The 15,804-nt window shown below is 39.9% G+C and overlaps 2 protein-coding genes across 4 annotated transcripts; both read right to left on the bottom strand.

The window, feature by feature from the left end:
• Positions 1–926: 926 nt before the first annotated feature.
• Positions 927–7,673, bottom strand: tmem39b (transmembrane protein 39B). Its single transcript, XM_034675232.1, has 9 exons — positions 7,487–7,673; positions 5,107–5,309; positions 4,767–4,986; positions 4,520–4,603; positions 2,994–3,148; positions 1,908–2,241; positions 1,637–1,824; positions 1,425–1,545; positions 927–1,305 (listed from the first exon to the last, which is right to left on the bottom strand). Exons 2-9 carry the CDS (start codon positions 5,235–5,237, stop codon positions 1,072–1,074), a joined length of 1,467 nt encoding a protein of 488 aa, XP_034531123.1. The 5' UTR covers positions 5,238–5,309; positions 7,487–7,673; the 3' UTR covers positions 927–1,071.
• A 1,326-nt stretch (positions 7,674–8,999) lies between these two features.
• khdrbs1a (KH domain containing, RNA binding, signal transduction associated 1a) lies at positions 9,000–14,605 on the bottom strand. Of its 3 annotated transcripts, XM_034675231.1 has the most exons (11): positions 14,224–14,605; positions 13,592–13,719; positions 13,061–13,177; positions 12,796–12,942; positions 12,571–12,695; positions 12,189–12,459; positions 11,966–12,042; positions 11,823–11,884; positions 11,522–11,700; positions 9,703–9,764; positions 9,000–9,252 (listed from the first exon to the last, which is right to left on the bottom strand). In XM_034675231.1, the coding sequence occupies exons 1-9, from the start codon at positions 14,378–14,380 to the stop codon at positions 11,588–11,590; spliced, it is 1,197 nt and encodes a 398-aa protein (XP_034531122.1). In that variant the 5' UTR covers positions 14,381–14,605; the 3' UTR covers positions 9,000–9,252; positions 9,703–9,764; positions 11,522–11,587. The 3 variants fall into 3 exon arrangements, with proteins under 3 accessions (XP_034531122.1, XP_034531120.1, XP_034531121.1); XM_034675229.1 differs by having other exon boundaries at positions 9,703–11,700; positions 14,224–14,570; XM_034675230.1 differs by lacking the exon at positions 9,703–9,764 and having other exon boundaries at positions 14,224–14,570.
• Positions 14,606–15,804: the final 1,199 nt, after the last annotated feature.

Genomic DNA, 15,804 nt, shown 5'->3' with positions numbered 1-15,804 from the left:
GTAAACAGACCACAAGGGGGCGTCAGTGTTTTTCGTTTGTGTTCCCACTTTCATCACTTTGACTTAAACAGTGGAAAAATGACAACAACCAGGTTTATAATGGTACCCATGAGAAATCATACCCGTCAAATGGAACTTCTATTGGAGGAGAGAAAGAAAGAAGCCAGAACAACTGAAGGGAAATCATCCCTTTATCAGTGGGTTATCTCCAGAGGTGTCAAAAAGTATTCACATTCATTACTCAAGTAGAAATATAGATACTAGGGTTTAAAAAGAGTTCTGTAGAAGTTAAAGTATGAACTCAAACTTTTTACTCAAGTTAAAGTGTAAAAGTACTGGTTTCAAAACTACTTGAAGAATAAAACTAATGTAAGGGGGAAAAATGCCATTAAGGACAAAAGCTTAGGCAGCACCACAGCCCAGAATCCCAATAAATCAAGAGTTACATCGCTATCAATGTTAATGTTCAAATATTTGGGTTGCACCTGTTTCTCAGCATGGGCTAGGAGACAAATAGCTGTTAACCACTCGTGTTTCTGTCTATTTACATTACTAATGGGTATAATAGGATTTAGAATTAATTAATTTGAGTGAAAGACAGTCTGCTTACTAATACAAATGGTTTGATTGAATTAGGAGCCTTGATGCTAAATTCAGTCAGGCAGTTTTAAAGAACCTCAATGCTAAAACTTTAATCTAATCTGAATATTTGGTGATGATTCATTAGGTTTTCAGTGTTTAGGAGAAGAGTAAAATCTATTTTGATATAAATGAGTACTTAACACTGGAAAAATAAAATTTAGCAATAGTGCAATTTTCAGCATTCAACTTTAAGCAAGTTTAGGACTCCATTTTTTTTCAACACAGAGGCCTCTTGTGGTCAGACTTTAAAACCTATTAAGAACCAAGTAAAACAAGAGCACACCTTTACAGTCATACAAAAATATTTCTTTTTATTATGGTAGATCAGAACAAAAACGTGACACAAAATGCAGTTTGTAGAAAAAATACCAAGCTCTTAACGCATGTTTGTGTTGTTCCAAAGTGAATGTGACCAATAATAACTTATGTCTAACTGACTTTCTGGTCCGATGAGCTGTTTGAGTACGAGTAAGCCTTCCCGAGAACTATTCTGTCTCTGAGCAGCTTAAAGAAGGCGTAATAGTTGCTGAAGAGAATCAGAGCCAGCGATATCGTCTGATGCCACTTTTCTGAGCATATCAATGAGTAGAGCTGGTAGAATATCATGGCCCCTTCCAGGATAATGAGTATGTTCAGTATCCGTAAAGGCTTGTTGAAGAAGAACTGAAGGAGGGGGAGAGACAAGATACAGTCAATCAGTAGATTAAGTCTGAAATGACAAATTAAAAATCTTGTCACATCTGTCCGTGTTCTGAAAACAACAAAAGCTGTTCATTACTTACGTAAAAGCGATAATGAGACACATCCGATGGAACTGCAACATTGTAGTGGCCCATGGCCTTGTAGACATTCTTATTATGTTTAACCAGGACTCCTTGTGGCCACATGTACTCTTCAGTCCATCTGTGCAAAGAAGGACAACAAAGTGAGACATTTGACTCAAATGAGTCCAAACTGATCTGGAGGGCACCATCAAACTGTAAGCAGTACATACATGTGCTGAAGAACATTTGAGCAGAGCGAGGGGTCTACTTTCTGCCAGCAGCCCAGGTGAGCTGCAGCTTTGTGAAGCAGGTCACAGTATCGTGGTGGTAAAAGGTGTCTCATGAGGATGACTGACGTACTGACAGACACCAGGATGAAAAGCTCACAGGACCACCGCTTGTCCACATAATGTGTGCTCTGAGAGGAAAAATCAAGCAAGGTAATGTCAGACTCCAGGGGCATTGAGAATAATGCAATGACAAAGTTAGACAGTCTCTTACCTTGACAAACCAGACAGGCACAAAGGCCACATAGTAAGCGCTGAGCATGGAGCTGACCAGCACCTCCTTCATCCTCCAGTTGAAGTCCATCTTGAGGTATTCAACCTCCTTGCGAATAAGATCCGGGGAGAGGCAGCAGGCGTGAGTCGGCATGGCCTGGACTCCATACAGCTGGCTGGTGTGCTGCTTCCACGTCTCCTTCAGGACAGTGAAGTAGTCCCGCCCCCGGCCCATGCTGCCGACCTCTTTGGAGCCAATGCTGGCAATGGGGGAGAGAGGACCGACCCGCTTGAAGTCACAGCTCAGTCGGAAGAATGGAATATACATCCCAAATCTGCAAAAAAACCCAGCTTTGGTTAAGTTTATTTAAAGCCAAGTCCCTGAAACAAAACTAAATGGGTAGTGGAACTTGGGGTCATGAAGTGGGGTTCATTGTAAAAGCTTGATTTTAACCTGCATTAGGTTATTAAACTTTTTATGAAACTAAATGTTTCAAAGTAGCTTGTCAACTGCAGCTCTTTATTACAATGCCACAAGGATGACAAGCAGCACGATTTGAATGAATAAGAGGATGGTGATTATTCAAATCTGTTTTTAATCAGTCTTTCCAACCTTAAACAGCTTGTTTTAAACACATTTTAAGTAGGTGTATGGTTTAATGCCAATGAAGGATGGAGAAACTAGAGATGGGCTAGCTTTTGTTGTTGTTGTTTTTTTTGCCAGATTTCAATTTTTTCAAAGTCTGGCCTGCTAATTCTAAATTTGGCCGATTCCCATTTTCTTTCTTTAAAGAACTTTAATTGAAAGCAAAAACAAACATCTTATTGTTATTTATTAATGACAATGAAATATAATGTTCATCTAGGCTCTTGCACCGAGAGGTCCTTTCAGGTAAGAGGGGCAAGTGCCCTTGATCAGTCTCTGATGGTCTTCCATGCATGTGTGTGTGTGTGGGTGGCTGTCATTTTAGTGATTGTCTCACTGTGTGCATGGCATGAAATTTGTGGCTCAGGGTGTAAAGGTGTAGCTTCTAAGTGAAATGATGGTGCGATTTCAATCCTATTTGTTTTCCTTGCAAATACTCACGGGTAGCAGAGGAACAGCAGGCTGAGGACAGAGTAAGTCCTGAAGAGGTAAATGAGGGAGCGACACAGACTCCAGCCCGTCAGTGTTAGCACAGCAAACCGAGCCATTACCAGGAATACTGAATGAGGAAAGGATAGTTTCCCGCTCTGTGATGCCTGGTGGAGGGGGAGACAAGAAAAAATAATGCATCAAAACAACTGTTGACTACACCTTTATTCAACACAATAAATACAAAGCTGCATTAGTGAAACAGAGCACAATAACAGAGCAAGGTGTACAGTTGTTTTGGTAGGGAGCAGGATAGTATTTAAGGCTTTTTTAACAAGTGCAAAACCAAAATACAGAGCACAGTTTCAATATTAAAATTAAATTCTGCTCTTATTTTGGAGCCTTATATATCTTCCCAGATATGAAAGCTAAAAATACCATGGGGGCTTTTGCATCCCCATACAATCACAAATGCTGGCTTTTGAACTGTGTACTGATAACAAGTCCTTATGCTATTTAAGGTGTAAAACCCAGGATCTATAAATTTCCAAATATAATGTAAAGATTTGATTCATCAGATCACTGGTCAGTTGTCCATCATGCCTCAGCTTCTGGATCACATTTATTTATGATTTCTTCTTTGCAAGGTACAGTTTAAACCCACATTTGTGGATGCAGCTACAAACTGTGTTCGCAGACAGTAGTTCTAGGAAGTGATTTAAAGCTCATGCAGTGATTTCCACTACAGACTCATGTCTTTCAATGCAAAGCCACTTGAGAGCCTAAGGATCATGGGTAACCATAATTGGTTTTCAGCCATGCATATTTTGTACAGAATCAGAATCAGAAATACTTTATTTATCCCGGGGGGGGAAATTCAGTCATTAAAGTTACACAATAATCAAGAATATCAATTAATTTTAATAGAAGAAGTAATTAATACGATATAAATACCAATACAATGAAAATAATGATAACAAAAGTATGTACAGAAGACAGAATAAGCTATGTAGAAAACTTGTCTCAAGATTCTCTGACTCCTTACACAATATTATGTCCTGTAGATGACGAAACCCCAACATTTTTGTTGCAATTTTACGTTGATGAACTATTTTCTCACAGTCTTTCTCAGAGTAGTGAACCTCTTCCCTTCTTGACCTCTGAGAGACTTAACTTCTCCAGGATCCCCTTTTAAAACCTAGTTATGTAACCAAACTGTTGCAAATCAACCTAAATAGTTAGGAAATGTTCCTTCAGATGATTTTTTATAGCATTATACAACAGAGTTTTGGTTTCCCTGTCCTAACTGTTTTGAATCAAGTTGCTGGCACTGAATTTCAATTGAGCATATGTATTTCATAAAACAATAAGACTTTTCAATTTAAAAAAATGATGTGTTTTTTTTTTCACAATTTTAAAATGAATGAAGAGTTGAAAAGTATTAAAATCTGTTTTTATCAACATTTTACACCGCATCTCAAATGTTTTGGAAGTGGGACTGTATTTTCAAGCTTAATTTTAAGAAGTAGAATTCTTACCTCTTTCACAATTGCTGCTATTAACCTCCTTGCCAGTATGATGATTGTGAACACCAGCATGTTGTAATCAATGAGGTGAAAGTTCTGTAAATGACACAATGTATTAAGTTTTATCATTTCAAAAAAGTACATTATGACATTAAAAAGGAAAAATGTGCAATGAGCTATGAAAGCATGTAAACAAGAGTGGCATACAGTAACACAAAAGGCATATCATAACCATAATTAACACAATAACTGAGCTCACCAGGGATGTGTGTGAGGGAGGATGTGATGGAGGGTACCACCACACAGTCTTGTAGATGTTGACATAGTGGACAAAAAGGGCAATGAGGTGGCAGAAGAACAGGTGGAGCTCAAACAGCACGTTACGATCCACAGATAACTCCGGGATCTTACAGTGCTTCAGAGGAACCACTGTTTGTGCAGCCAGTGGGGGGCTGGACATGCATGTTCCCGAGCCATTCCTGCAAAACAACATTTATCATATTGCCTATCAAAATACAATATTGTTTGATAAACTGGTGTTAGACAGACCCATGTCAGAATGCATTCCTCTTCAAAGATGGAGGGGAATCCAGACTAACCTTGTGCGAGATCGCACCCCTGTGACAGGAGAGCTGGTCGAGTGATTTCCATTGCTGACCGAGCCTGGTTCACTGCTTAGTGGAGGTCTGCAGTATGTGGTGCGGTTCGCCCCTCTCCTTCCACCGGCCATCACAGACACACCCACGGCTCAAGTCTACAGGCTTTCTGGGTAGTTTTCTGAATCCTTTCCTTGTTCTTTATCCTGATTAGAAGGAAAAGGTAGGTCAAACAGTGAGGATGGGAAAGCTTATCTGTAACATACAGTGGATAGCAAAAGTCTACACACCCCTGTTAAAATGCCAGATTTTGTGATGTAAAAAATTGAGACCAAGATAAATCATGTCAGATCTTTTCCACCTTTCATGTGACCTATAACCTGAACAAGTCAACTGAAATGTTTTTTAAGTCCTTTAGGGGGAAGAATAAAATAATAAAATAATGTGGTTGCATAAGTGTACACACCCTCTTATAACTGGGGGTGTGGTTGTGTTCAGAATAAACCAATCACATTCAAACTCATGACAAATAGTAGTCAGTATACACCTGTCATAATTCAAAGTGACTTTGATTAGTCCCAATAAAGATCAGCTGTTCCAGGAGGATTTTCATGACATTTCCTCAGTTGCATCTTATAGCAAAAGCCATGGTCCACAGAGAGCTTCCAAAGCATCAGAGGGATCTCATTGTTGAAAGGTATCAGTCAGGAGAAGGGTACAAACATGTTCCAAGGCATTAGATATACCATGGACCACAGTGAAGACAGTCATCATCAGGTGGACAAAATATGGCACAACAGTGACATTACCAAGAACTGGACATCCCTCCAAAACTGATGATAAGACGAGAAGAAAACTGTTCAGGGAGGCTTCCAAGAGTCCTACAGCAACATTAAAGGAGCTGCAGGGATTTCTGACTAGTCCTGACTGTGTATTACATGAAAAACATCCAAGCCCGGCAAAATGTTTCAAAAACATATATGAAGTCTCACAAAAGCATGGGGCAAATGTTTTGTGGTCTGATGAAACCAAGGTTGAACTTTTTGGCCATAATTCCAAAAGTTATGTTTGTCATAAAAACAACACTGCACATCACATAAAGAACACCAGACCCACAGAGGAGCATGGTGGGGGAAGCTTCATGCTTTGGGGCTGTTTTGGTACCAGGGCCTTAGTCAAGGTGGAGGGAAGTATGAACAGTTCAACATAAAACCTCCAGGCCTTCGTTAGAAAGCTGAAGATGAAGAGGAATTTCACCTTCAATACGACAACCCAAAGCATACATCCAAATCAACAGAAGCAAGGATTCACCAGAAGAAGATAAAAATTTTGGAGTGGCCCAGCAAGAGTCCAGACCTGAATCCAGTTGAATATCTATGGGGTGGTCTGAAGAAGGCTGTGCACAGGAGATGCCCTTGCAAACTGATGGATTTGGAGCTTTTTAGTGAAGAAGAATGGGCAAACATGACCACGTCAAGATGCGCCTTGCTACTAGACTCCTACAAAAGAAATGGAGTGATTTAATAAAATGAAAAGGAGCTTCACATTAGTTAAAGGGTGTGTACAATTATGAAACCATATTATTTAAGATTTTAATTTTTTATTCTTCCCCATAAAAGATTGTCAGTTTTTTTAATTGAGTTGTGCACGTTACAGGCCACATTAAAAGGTGGAAAAAGTTCTGACATGATTGATCTTGGTCTCAATTTTTTACATCACAAAACCTGGCATTTTAACAAGGGTGTGTAGACTTTTGCTATCCACTGTACAACAAATATGATATAGGATGTGTTATGTTGAGGGTTTAAATTATTTCAGTATGTGATATGTATCATGGAGGATATATAATCACTAATGCACTGTTAGTATTCAAACTCTTCTTTGACCAGTTTATAGACTGAACGCAGGGCTGATCATTAAAGGCGTGGTGCACAGAAATATAAACAAAACAGGGACATCTTTGCAACCTTTTGTTTATATTGACATTCAAAGCACGTGCACTGCTAAAGACCCTGCAAAAACTCTCCCGAGTGAACATGCATCACATACAGCTGTCGTGAAACTTGTTCATCACGAGCTGCACACTATCCTTTAATTTGATACTGGTTTTTGCGGAAGCTGACATAACAAGCTAGCTTGGCAGCTACATCATTTGCTTCTCCCGGGTTAAATATCTCATTGGAGCCGTTGTTACTCCAGACACGAGGTGTGGGGTGAAAACAACGTGGACCAACACAATGAGCGAGGGACTGCGGTCTGTCCACCAAGACCATGCTTGATTAAATACAAAGATTGAGGCCTGTAGGCTAACACTGTCTATGACTAGCTAGCTAGCATCCAAACCACCCTACCAAACAGGCTAGACAAGAAAATGTTGGCTTACCAGCGCCAGTGTCTGCTGTGTCTCTGAGGTGCTGCTCTGTTGCATGTATTTAAAACTAAACTGAACACATGTTCGTTGTATTTATTGAAGCATTGCCGTGTTTATCACTGAAATCAGCGGAGACAGTCATTGTTGATGTGAGCCTAGCCGCTGATAGATGGGGGCGCGGATATGTTTGCGTCCAGTGGGAGGAGAGTCTGTTAAAGGGATATTCCGCCTAATTCCACACAGCAACAAAGACGAGGCGGCTGTTTTGGGAGATTATGTACTAGTTTTTTGAATATTTTTTTGCTTCACTACATATCATTTTGTATTGGTAGATCAGAAAATGAAGTAAGGAGCGCTTCGTGGACTGAAAAAGGTTGTAAGTGGGAGGTGCTCTTTGGATAGGGATGCATGCAGTTAGAAAACCTAGAGACATTTTGTTTGTTTACAGATACAGTTTGTATGCATAAACGTCTTTGTTTTGTTCCAGGAGGAATTTCATGACATTTCCTCAGTTGCATCTTATAGCAAAAGCCATGGTCCACAGAGAGCTTCCAAAACATCAGAGGGATCTCATTGTTGAAAGGTATCAGTCAGGAGAAGGGTACAAACATGTTCCAAGGCATTAGATATACCATGGACCACAGTGAAGACAGTCATCGTCAAGTGGACAAAATATGGCACAACAGTGACATTACCAAGAACTGGACATCCCTCCAAAACTGATGATAAGACGAGAAGAAAACTGTTCAGGGAGGCTTCAAAGAGTCCTACAGCAACATTAAAGGAGCTGCAGGGATTTCTGACTAGTACTGACTGTGTATTACATGAAAAACATCCAAGCCTGGCAAAATGTTTCAAAAACATACATGAAGTCTCACAAAAGCATGGGGCAAATGTTTTATGGTCTGATGAAACCAAGGTTGAACTTTTTGGCCATAATTCCAAAAGTTATGTTTGTCATAAAAACAACACTGCACATCACATAAAGAACACCAGACCCACAGTGAAGCATGGTGGGGGCAGCATCATTTTTTAACATACTTCTGTGTAAAAAATACTGTAAGTCACTCCAAGACATTTAAAGAAAAATGGCAATCACTATCATGATTTATGACATTTTTTTATAATGGAAATATATATTTTTTTACACCCTAGTGTTTCAATGCATACTCTTACACATACTAGATATTGTCCTTAATTATTCCTGCAGGTCAATGCTTGTTTTAAGTTTGTGCAAGTCTGCTAAACCACCTCACATGCATAGCTGACCTGTTTCAACATGTTGCATTTTATGAAATGCCTAAAAGTCCACAGTTTATGTGCACAGCATGTTAAAATGGTTTAAAGAAAAACCAAATATACTTAAATTCTAAAATAGATCAATTATTACAACAAAGCATGATAAACATGATCTTATTACAATTCCATCTTCAGAAATTTAGCCAATATTAAATATAAAATGTATGACTCATGCACATCAAGAGTTAAGGTGGACAGTTAATATGAATAAATACACACGATCCAATTCTGATTTAAAATTTATTTTCTGTTAAAAAAGCAGTGAAAAAGTATTCAGTATAAAATGATTGTAAACATGGACACTTGTTAAAAAATGTAAAACATGCACTTTCCATTGCCATGGCGAATGCGGGAGAGCAGAGCTGCTTTTCAGTAGTGATTAAGACAGCTCCCTCTGCACTTTTAAAAACATAAATCCTTTAATATCATTGTCAGAGACACTGCATGGCCTCTGCTCTTTCCAGGGACTTTGGATGGATCTGTTGGAGACAGAGAGACATGTTTAGCAATCCCCCAGCAGAAATAATTGATTAATATGCAGTTATTTTCTGGAGGTCTTGACTTCTCATTATCCCCTGAACAAAATGTTGGTTTTACTGTGATAATGAGTTAATTTCAATCAATGTGACCAAGCTGTTTTTCCTTTGTTACAGATACATATTCTCATTATCTTGAGATGATGCTAGAAAACAATAGGCTGGTCCTTGCAATAAGTCAGACCTATCGAACAGGCCAGACAAACATGCTGCCGGTACTAAATAAAAGGTAAGTAAAGTCTATTTCTTTGTTTTGTGCTTTTCTTACACCATGCATTCAAACTATGATCATCTGACTTTGAGTCGAGATCTCAAGAAAACAACCAGAATGATAAAAAGCAAAAAGGGCTTCTGTCAACGCTAACTCTTCTGTGCAAAACAATTTAAACTGACCTTACATCCCTGGTAGGTTGTAATTCATTGTTTTTACTGCACCTATACGGTTCTGTGACAACCTAAGAAGAGAAACAGAAGTGAGATCTTGGACACAAGCAGTGCCTCCGTGTGCACTGTGGACAACACACATGCAGAACTAACTATACTAAAAAGTATCATGCAACTCAAGCTGAAGGGTTTTTGTCCCCCAATGGGATGTTTTACCGCTTTGAGTGCAACCTAAATTTTCATTAATCTGCATTTACAGTAATTATCAAGATGAAAATTTGTAAGTATTGAGTGAAATGAATGGACCATTACTGGATTTATTTGAGCAAGAGTTGCATCACAACTATTTCTGATTGTTTTTCCACTGCTTATTTTGCTCGGAATATCTACTGATAGCATAATTTTGTACTTCAATGTTTTTGTGTTTTGGATGACTTGAATTACTTGATGTTTCGTACAGAAAACAAAACAAAACAAAAAAAATTCTAACAAATGAGTGTTGGGGTTAGTTTTACCTTCTTGTGGCGATCTTTAGGCTTTTAGAATCCTCTCCTCTGCGATTTTTTTCTTTTATAAAAACCAGCCAGCATGACTTTGCATCAAAGTCAAGTAAGATCCCTGCAAGCTTGATTTGAAATACTGTTGAAATTCAGTTATTTCAAGTGGCTGAAGATACAGTGCTCTCTTGAGAGCTTGAATAGATACACTAACTAAAAGTTAATGACAATACATGTTCAAGCACTATATCACTTTCAAGTAAAAGATATATTTGGCAGCACATTATCTCAAGGAATGATGAGCTTTATTTGTTTTGGATGGTGACATTACAGGTGTCATTAAGATAAGTTTTGCAAAAAGTGGATAGTCATTGTAAAAACACTGCTTTTTGTTTTTGTCAGGCTGACGGGTATACATACAGCTTATTCAGGGTTGTTGAGAAACCACCGAGGACCACTTTCACAAAGTGAAGGCATTCCTTTGGTACAACAAAGGCAAAATACCATGTTTAGATTGGTTAAAAAGAAACTAGAAACTTTATTGAAACACGCACTGCAGAAAGACATTTTGGGATATATTTAGTATCCTATTTAGCCAAAAGGTACACAGGCATTATGCATTTTAGAGACGGCACGGCTTAAAGCACACACAGTTGTCCTAAGGTTATGTACAAAATTGAGTTGGCTGCAGCTTTTCTCACATACAGTAAGGATTGGAAATCTCTCAAAAATTAGATGATCATCAGTAAAGATTTTGCAGTAATAGTTGGACAGATGACATACCAATTGTAAAAGGTGGCAAAAATAGAGATTTTTCCTTGTAAAATTTGGTGACATTTTACGAGATTCTGTAACTTCTCAGACTAGATTTGTATTAAAATGTAGATCAATGTATCAGACTTTTGTATTAAGCCAAAATGGCCCATGGTTGTATTTGAGTTTGAGACTTAATCACCATCTAGTTATGATAAAATTGGGTCATTAAGCATAATTTTTGTCCAGTCAATAAAGGACTTTAAAAAATGAAGTCTACGTGAGAGGAGTTTATCGCCACAAACACAATTTGTTCATCAACAATTAACTTAAATGCTAATCATCAAATGTCACTAAAACATTGCTCTGCTTCCTTTTAGGTTTATGTCACTAAGACCCTAACTGCCATCTACGCAACTGAAACAAACATTAAATGGAAACAGGTAAACAACGAAAAATTCTTTCACGTTTCACCTCTGGCACTCTATGATACATCCAACAAAACGTTTTTAACGAGTTTAAAAAAAACAAAAGATAAAATAAACCATAAAAAGGTGAACGAACAAGAGGGAAATTACTTTTTGAAAAGTTCAGCGAGTTACAATCTTAGACAGTTGCCAGAGCAACTCTCTACCAGTAGCCGTTCAGTATCTTCCATAGGGATGGTCTCTATAGTTTCCCCCCTTTCCCTGCCTGGACATGGGGGCCTTTCCTCCCGCTCCAGAGTTAGACCATGAGCTGTCCCAGTCATCTTGAGCTGCAACGACAGAGAAGAGCAACACAAGAACAACAAGTTAACACTCTGATAGAAGTAGACGGGAGTTAAAACAGTCCATCAGAAGGGTTCACAGTGTGCGTTGCTGCAAGGCAAACTCTTACCATAGGGCTCGTATGAAGCTTCCTGGGCCTCTCCGTGTCCGTAGTCATAATATTCAGTGTCCCTGAGGGCCAAAAAATAATGTTAATACAGATTCCAGTATTTGAAGAAAAGCGAAAAGGGGGGCAGATTATTTTTGGCTTACGCTGCTGCAGATTGCTGGTTATAATAACTGTCATATCCCTCATAGGCAGGCTCAGCATAGGACTCTTCATAAGGAGGCTGCGGGAGAGAGAAGAAAATATATAATTGATAAATCAAAGAGCAACCAGTATGGAGAACAGCACAGCACCTTGAAAGATATCACCATATTTCATCAAATGAGGGGGGGGGGGGGGGGGGGTCATGACAGAAAGAAACCAACTTACATAGTCCTCATAGCCCTCAGCCTTGGGCTGGGACCCTGAAGGAGGGCCCTGGTGCTGTTGGTGGGACATGCCTGCAGAGGGGACCATCCTTGGAGCTCCTGCTGCTGGGGGTCTAGAGCGTGGATTAGACCCTCCTCTGTTAGGAGCAGAGGGTGGTCCACCCCTGCCAGATGGTGCTCCTCTTGGGGCATTGCCTCGTCCTCCAAGTCCTCCCCGTGGGGCTCCACCACGCATTGCTCCTCGAGGGCCACCGCGTGGCATTCCTCGACCCCTAGTTAAAAAAAATAAAAATCGGTTAAAAGTTGTGATCATCTGTACAAAAAACTGTCAGATTTGCTTTGTAATTTAATGACATTTGACATGTTAAGTAAGAGGCTCCTACATTGGTCCAGCACCAGGGGGTCCGCCTCTCCCTCTTCCAAACTGGCCACCTCGCCCTCTGCCTGAACCATCTTGGGATCCATTCAGGAAGTGAGGGTCCATGTATGGGTCATGCTCACCAGGTTCCTAAGAATGAGACATCGGTCAACCAAACATCTTGCTGGTGAAGAAAGTTCTTGCACATTCTGAATGATAAGTTGGATGAGAGGGGTTTTATCAGACATACCGGAATCAGGAACTTCTTGACCTCTTCCATTGCATGAGCCATGCGCAGATAGGCATCAGGAATGGGTGCCATCACCTCAATGAACACATGCAGCTCCATGGCCAGGTGAGCATATTTGGCCTCACCACCCTTCCTCAGCTCCTCCTCCTAATAAAAAAAATTAAATGTGAATATCTTAACACAGAAAACATCTACTGTATGTTAATATTGATACAAAGGAGGCATGTTTTAAGGGGTGCAAGAAGGGAAACATTTCTGTACATACCTTATTCTTGTCCCTCATGGACCCTTTGCCAAGAACTGAAATCTTTGCACCGGTATCTTCCTGAAGTCTCTTGATTGTGCTGCCCTGCGGTCCCAGCAGCTTTCCAACAAAGTTGACCTGTTGAAAAAATATGCATTTCGTTACTACACAGAATGTTCATATTACTTTAGGCAGCACAAAAATGATCTTCTCAACCTTGCAGACCTGACTGGGACACCATTGCAAAGATTGTCTTTTTTGGACCACTACTAAGTTATTCATGCAGAAACCAGCCTAGCAGGGCACTAGGCGCATGACCTGACTTAGATGTCTGAGAAATTGAAGAGTGGGTGAGCTAATCGGGCCGGCCTAAATTGTGTGTGCATTTCAAGGCTCCGTAAAAGGTAGCATTATTTAAAATGATTAACAAAGAATGAGGATAACAGACTGGTTCTATTGAACACAGCTTCCTCAGATAACGATCAGTGGGGACCAACCCCCTCCTTGAGCTACAGACAGTGGTAAAGGCTCAGAGAAAAAGGAAATTCTTACCCTGGGGTATTGTTTGGTGGGAATGAGTACTCGCTCTTTGAGTTTAAGGTTCTTGGTAGCAAACAGGTCCAGGTATGTTTCCTTCTCAGGTTCTTTCTTAGTTTCCCCTTTTTGGATCCTCTCAATTTCTGCAGGCAGATCAGAGCATGTTAGCATTTTGCAATTAGATGATGTAACAAACTTAAATTTACTAGTCATGTTACTGTAATGCTTTCAACCATTCAAAATATTTTTTAAAAACAGGATATTAACGTCTTGGTTATGAGCAAACAAGGCAAGGCAAGACATCGAGTGAATTTGTGCATTAGCTGTAAAGAGCGAAAAACCGTCGAGGCGTTTCATTCAAGCTATGAGAGCTCCGCTGCTAAGGTCTAAAAACCGGCCTAAGTAAAAATGATAATCGCAACGTAATGACAAAGGCATATTAAAAGGTTCGCGGTCAGTGATTTCAACAATAAGTCTTTAATTTATACATAAAAAGGTTTGACCCACATCGAGATCAACCACGTGTTTATTGCGCCATTGTTCAGGCCTCAGAGGTCTCGGTCGAGAGAAAAAGACACTAGGCCTCAAGCCGTTAGCTAGTTAGCATGTTAGCTTCTACACTCAAACACAATTCAGAATAATGTTACCTGCAGAAATGAGTTTCATGGCGTGTGTGAACGATGAATCCAAGCTGTCCTTCTCAGCTAGGAGCTCCGGGAGGTATTTAGTATCTTCCATGTTGGTTTTCTTCGGTGCTGGGTTTGACTCTACGGCAGACTCAGATTTACCATTCGCTTGGCTCATAACGTTTCTGCAGCACTTTCAGCGCGGCTCTGTTCCCTTTAGTACGAAGCCTTAGGTCGGTTCGGTAACTTCGCACAAACTGCAGCGTCCGGTTGAGGCGTACTGAACGGTTTAGGGTCACTAAGCCGGTTTCCTCACCACAGACCGTTTCCCTCTATTCAATGGACAAAGGAGGAATGGCGCAGCTGCATTTGAGTGTGATGGGAGGAGGAAACACAGGAGGGGGTGATGACGTCACCGCCACCGAGCCCCGAGTTCATGCAATGGCAGAACCCTGAGGGGCGCGCGAACAAGACTGACTGTTTATTTTATCATATGCTACAATGTTACAACAGAGCTGTGGGAAGTGGCTTTGAGTTGGGGGTGCTGTAGAAAGAGGTGCAATTTTTTTTTTCTTTTTGCATTTAGGTTACTTATGCAACTGATAGGCTATAGCGCACATACATTTTATTTGTATTTATCTGGTTTGAATACAAGCTTTCAAGAGAACTTCTCATTATAAATTTACAAATTGAACTTACATACCCCGTTGTAGAGCAAAGAGCATACAACCCAAACCTGGTAAAACAGGCCTAAAAGGCAGTAAAGCGCATTTGACAGAACTTATACATTTAGACTTTAAGCAGGCACACACACAGGGCCCATGCGTTATTTTAAAATGAATAATTATTTCAAATTGCTATAATTATTTCTCAAATCTTCCTCAAGCATTACATTTTCAGAAAATAATACAATGAAAAAAACTGATTTATTGTGTTAATTAATGTATTTGTTTCAACTAATTTATGCATCCAGAAAAAAATGTGTGATGCCTTTTCAACAGTGGGTGCTGCAGCACCCTCAGCACCTTCCCACGGGCATATGTTACAATGTCATTTAGCAGGCGCTTTTATCCAAAGCAACGTACATGCGGGAACAAGAACACAAGCAAAGGTCTAGACAAGAGGAAACAAGATCAGTACGAGTCACAAAGTGCTTTAAGTCAATTTGAGTGCAGGTACTGCCAAGCAGTGTAAAGGCAATGCACAAAAGTAAGTAAGGAATTTCTTTTTTTAAAATAATAAAATAAGGAACATCTACAATGAAGCAACCAAACCATTTAGGACCTTCCATTATCTTCATCAACAATTAACGTCACCACAATAATGACCAAAGTACGAAGTGCTGGGTCACTCCAGACCTGAACACAGATTCCCAGAGTAGAGCAGGACAGTGCGAGTCAACTGTAGCTGGAAGACATGATCTGCCACTGGGGACAACAGTGGAGAATAGTCTAGCTAAGTGCATAGTGCTTCTTAAAGAGCTGGGTCTTAAGCTGTCTTTTGAAAGTAGAAAGGGACTCTGCAGATCGAATGGAGTTGGCCAATTCGTTCCACCATTGCATTCATATGCTTTCAAAATATTTATACCTCTTATTCGTTTAT

The sequence above is a fragment of the Notolabrus celidotus genome, chromosome 22 (assembly GCF_009762535.1).
Source record: "Notolabrus celidotus isolate fNotCel1 chromosome 22, fNotCel1.pri, whole genome shotgun sequence".
NCBI classification, from domain to species: domain Eukaryota; kingdom Metazoa; phylum Chordata; class Actinopteri; order Labriformes; family Labridae; genus Notolabrus; species Notolabrus celidotus.
Note: the sequence above shows the minus strand (reverse complement) of the source record. Positions and strands in the feature narration are given on the sequence as shown.

Coding starts and splice junctions, on each gene's coding strand:
- tmem39b (XM_034675232.1), bottom strand. CDS start 5,237: ATGGCCGGTGGAAGGAGAGGGGCGAACCGCACCACATACTGCAGACCT. Junction 3,149..4,519: donor TAGCAGCAATTGTGAAAGAG/GTAAGAATTCTA, acceptor CCCCTCCACCAG/GCATCACAGAGCGGGAAACT. Junction 1,546..1,636: donor TCAAATGTTCTTCAGCACAT/GTATGTACTGCT, acceptor TTCTTTGCACAG/ATGGACTGAAGAGTACATGT.
- khdrbs1a (XM_034675231.1), bottom strand. CDS start 14,380: ATGAGCCAAGCGAATGGTAAATCTGAGTCTGCCGTAGAGTCAAACCCA. Junction 12,043..12,188: donor CTGAGGGCTATGAGGACTAT/GTAAGTTGGTTT, acceptor TCTCTCCCGCAG/CCTCCTTATGAAGAGTCCTA. Junction 11,885..11,965: donor AACCAGCAATCTGCAGCAGC/GTAAGCCAAAAA, acceptor TTTGGCCCTCAG/GGACACTGAATATTATGACT.